Source organism: Austrofundulus limnaeus, unplaced genomic scaffold (genome assembly GCF_001266775.1).
Source record: "Austrofundulus limnaeus strain Quisiro unplaced genomic scaffold, Austrofundulus_limnaeus-1.0 Scaffold623, whole genome shotgun sequence".
NCBI classification, from domain to species: domain Eukaryota; kingdom Metazoa; phylum Chordata; class Actinopteri; order Cyprinodontiformes; family Rivulidae; genus Austrofundulus; species Austrofundulus limnaeus.
In genome coordinates, this window is record NW_013953025.1 from 84,533 (window position 1) to 88,518 (window position 3,986).

At 43.8% G+C, this 3,986-nt stretch overlaps 1 protein-coding gene across 1 annotated transcript in view; it reads left to right on the top strand.

The window, feature by feature from the left end:
- The window catches only part of mta2 (metastasis associated 1 family, member 2), a gene marked incomplete in the record, with an annotated part of 44,269 nt that overhangs the window by 36,839 nt on the left and 3,444 nt on the right, over positions 1–3,986 (top strand). Inside the window, 7 exon segments of the mRNA XM_014027208.1 lie at positions 284–472; positions 2,256–2,330; positions 2,407–2,465; positions 2,546–2,646; positions 2,730–2,869; positions 2,946–3,174; positions 3,255–3,344. Of these exon segments, the coding sequence (XP_013882662.1) occupies positions 284–472; positions 2,256–2,330; positions 2,407–2,465; positions 2,546–2,646; positions 2,730–2,869; positions 2,946–3,174; positions 3,255–3,344 (883 nt within the window).

Genomic DNA, 3,986 nt, shown 5'->3' on the forward strand with positions numbered 1-3,986 from the left:
TCCATCCACATGACAGAGAGGGGAACCCTTTAATGTTTTTAATACAGAGTAGAGTTTAATTCAGTGTTTTATGTCCTGTTTGAAACACCTGTTGAAGGCAGATGTATAAAGGTAAATCAGTTCTGATCCACTCAGGATGACTTAATGAAACTTCATACCTGTGTGCTTCATCAGCAGCAGCACCTCAGCTTCAGGGTCAAAGGTTACACAGGTCCTTCTGTAGATTGCTGTAAGACACTTTGTCTCTGGGTCGTATGATTGACAGCTTGTCCTCCTGTTTCAGTTCCATGCTATGGACACGTTGCAGAAGAACGGCTATGACCTGGCCAAAGCCATGTCCACCCTGGTGCCCCAGGGGGGCCCCGTGCTGTGCCGTGACGAGATGGAGGAGTGGAGCGCCTCGGAGGCCATGCTGTTTGAGGAGGCTCTGGAGAAATACGGCAAAGACTTTAACGACATCCGCCAGGACTTTGTGAGCTTTCCTTTTTATTTAAAGCATGTTTGATGTTCAGAGTTGTGTCAGCTTCTAAACCTGCAGTAGACTGCTGCTGCTGCTGCTTCAGTGGAGAACCTGTCATACTCTGCTGAACAATTAGTTTGTCCACATATATTCTCTTCTTTTAATGTGTTAATGTATTATTGTCAGAAAACACTTAATATTATGCTGTGGCTTCTCATCTGCTTCTAACTCTGGCCTACAGTCAGACATTTCTTTCTGTCAAATACTTTCAAATTATTACACTTTGGTGGGATTAGGATTACATCTCAAACTGTTTGAAATTGGTATTTAAAACGAAAAAAGAACAACTAGTCAGAGTCAGCTTTAATTATGTGTTTATAGATCAGAAGTGTCATGATTAAATGCATTAACGTGTGCGTTCATATATAAAATTTTATCACCTACTGTAACTTAAACTTTACTGATTGTTTACATCTGATAACTTCAGACAAATCAGTATATAGTGAGTGACAAGTAATTTTAATGATGTAATGTATCATGTGTTTTTATTGTGTCTTAGGTTACGAATGATAAAGACTGTAATATATGTGTGTATATATATATATATACACACAGAAATCAAGAATGAACACATTCATATGAAATGCATGTTCAGCAAAATGTATGGAAGCACTTTCAATAAACTAACTCCTCTAGACAAGTTGTGATGTCACAATATGCCACAGTAACATGGTGATGTGTTTCACTAATGCCTGATGCTAAAGTTAGCTCGTTCACTTCAAGACAGCATCAACTTTACCTTGAGTTCAGCAGACAGTGATGGGTGGTCCTCCTGTAGATGGGCTGTCATGTTGGATGTKTTGCCTCCTCTAGCTGCAACCATGGTTTGCACAGAGGGCAAACTTCTTTTTACAGTAGCTGACATGTTCCCATGTAGCTGACTTTATTCTTTTAGACGAGGGCTGGGACSTTGGTTGAACTCCCCTCCTACATTCTTCATACAACCTGCAGAGCTGGCAGCTGTGTACGAGGGCTGTTTGACCTCCTCTTTAGGGCTGCACAGTATATGGAAAATGATCCTCATCCTCATAACAGCTTGTGCAATACACATATCACAAAAAACTGCATCAACTGCAATAAATGGCTCAAAAGTTTGCATTTATGAGTTCTGTCACTCAGACAGAAGCTTGAAGTTTTTTACCAAACAAATGGAGCCCTTCATGTATTTGACCAGTTGGATGGATTCTCTTCATGTTTTTAATTTATGCTGAAAAGGAAATGATTAGTTTTGTTGTTATTTTTGCTCTGAACCCAGAACAGACATCAACCCTACATACATGTATTTGTTCTTTTATGACAAGTCGTATGATTATCACAATATTAAACACTGGTTACACACATCRCAGGTTTTCCTAACATCATGCAGCCCTGGTGAACTGTCTCTCTGACAAGACATTAGAAACTGTTCACACTGCTGGAAAACTTCAGCTGTTTTGAAACTGTGACTTTTATAAACTCACAGTATATCATGAAACCAGTGTCTGACCCAGCCTCACTGAACCCTGAAACTCTGAGTGAACTTCCTGAGAGGAATCAAACTGAGTGTGGCTAACGAGTTTAATGAACTCTGAGTATCTTCACCTGGAGTTAGCCATGTGTGCACACACAATACAACAACACAATCACTTCAGGCTTTTATGTGGTTTGTCATTTCACTGTGGTCCAAGCCTTCCACCTGCTGAATGAAGATAAACCAGTAAATCAGTTTAGTAAGAAYCTTCTCTCTGTCCTCCAGCTGCCCTGGAAGTCTCTGGCCAGCGTGGTCCAGTTCTACTACATGTGGAAGACTACTGACCGCTACATTCAACAGGTTGCACAACATCCCTGTGAACACAGCTGTGTTTGTTCCTCAGATTGTGTAGTGAGATGTTTTGTGTTGCTTACAGAAACGGCTGAAAGCGGCTGAAGCTGACAGTAAGCTGAAACAGGTCTACATCCCCACCTAGTGAGTAGCTGCTGCTGCTGCACACACACATGCTCCCAGCTACAGCACCTCCAGAATAACTCCTGTTTATTCTTCCCCAGCACCAAACCCAACCCCAACCAGATCCTGGGTCCAGGCAGCAAGCCAGGAGTGAACGGAGCAGCAGGTTTTCAGAAAGGGCTGAGCTGTGAGAGCTGCCACAGTAAGTTCTGCTTCCTGTCCTCAGCTGTTGTGAACAACCTGTAGAGTGATGCTTTCACACTGACTCAGCTGTTTGTCACGCAGCGGCCCAGTCTCCTCAGTGGTACGCCTGGGGTCCTCCTAACATGCAGTGCAGACTGTGTGCTTCCTGTTGGATCTACTGGAAGAAGTATGGTGGTCTGAAGACGCCCACACAGCTGGAGGGGGCAGCGAGAGCCGGCTCTGTAGGTCCAAACTGCTGCTTGAACCTGGCTGCAGGTGCTTTCCAGACGTTTTCATTTTGTCTGCACGTGTGTTCAGGAGGCGGGCCCCCGCGCTCACATGACACGACAGGAGGTCCAGGGCATGTCGCCGTTCACCCGCAACGAGGGGCGGGCCAAGCTGCTGGCCAAGAACCGGCAGACCTTCATTCTGCAGACCACCAAGCTGACCCGCGTGGCCAGGCGCGTGTGTGAGGACATCCTGCAGCCGCGACGTGCCGCGCGCAGACCCTACGCTTCCATCAACGCCAACGCCGTCAAAGCTGAGTGTGAGTCCGGCCTCGGCCCGGTTCTGATGAGGTCCAGCTGTTAGAGCTGTTCTCTGATCATGTTTACGTTATGTGTGCAGGTATGATCAGGCTGCCCAAAGCCACCAAAACTCCTGTAAAGAGCAAGCTGATACCTCGACAGTCTCTGGCTGCCATCGTGAAGGATTTAGGTGAGTCCCAGAGCAGCACGCCAGATTTATTACCTTTATTCATCTGTTTCTCTGCTTCACAAACACATTTACAGCACAAATATTACTGAGTGTAGGCCCTAAACACAACCTGATGACTGTAAAACGAATAGACATGTCCCGACAGCTTTTTCACTTCTGATACCGTACAGATACTGCAGCCCCAAGTATCACAGCCCTAAGTATCAGATACCGCTAGGGATGGGTACCTTTGACATTTCAATCGATTCGGTACCTATCTCCGGTACCTGGGAATTGGTACCGGTACTTAACAGTACCAGTTTTCTGTACTTTGTGWGTGTGTTTTTTTTAAATAATAAACTTTTATTATTATTTTTTATTTAACATATTTCTCAATATATAAAAATTAAAAAAATATCAAGACAACATCCAACTCTTTGTATTGTAACGTCAGTTGTGTAACTTTTTCTTTAAATTGAAAACTGTTGAAAACAACAAGACTGTTTTGTCTTATTACACAAATTAAAATCCAGCTCCACGTTAAAATCCAGCTCCACGTGTTTCTATTGATGTCATTTCCCCACTAGAAACATTGGGCCTCATGCAAGAACCGTTCGTACGCACAGATTTGTTCTTAAATTGTGCGTACGAGTGATTTAGGAG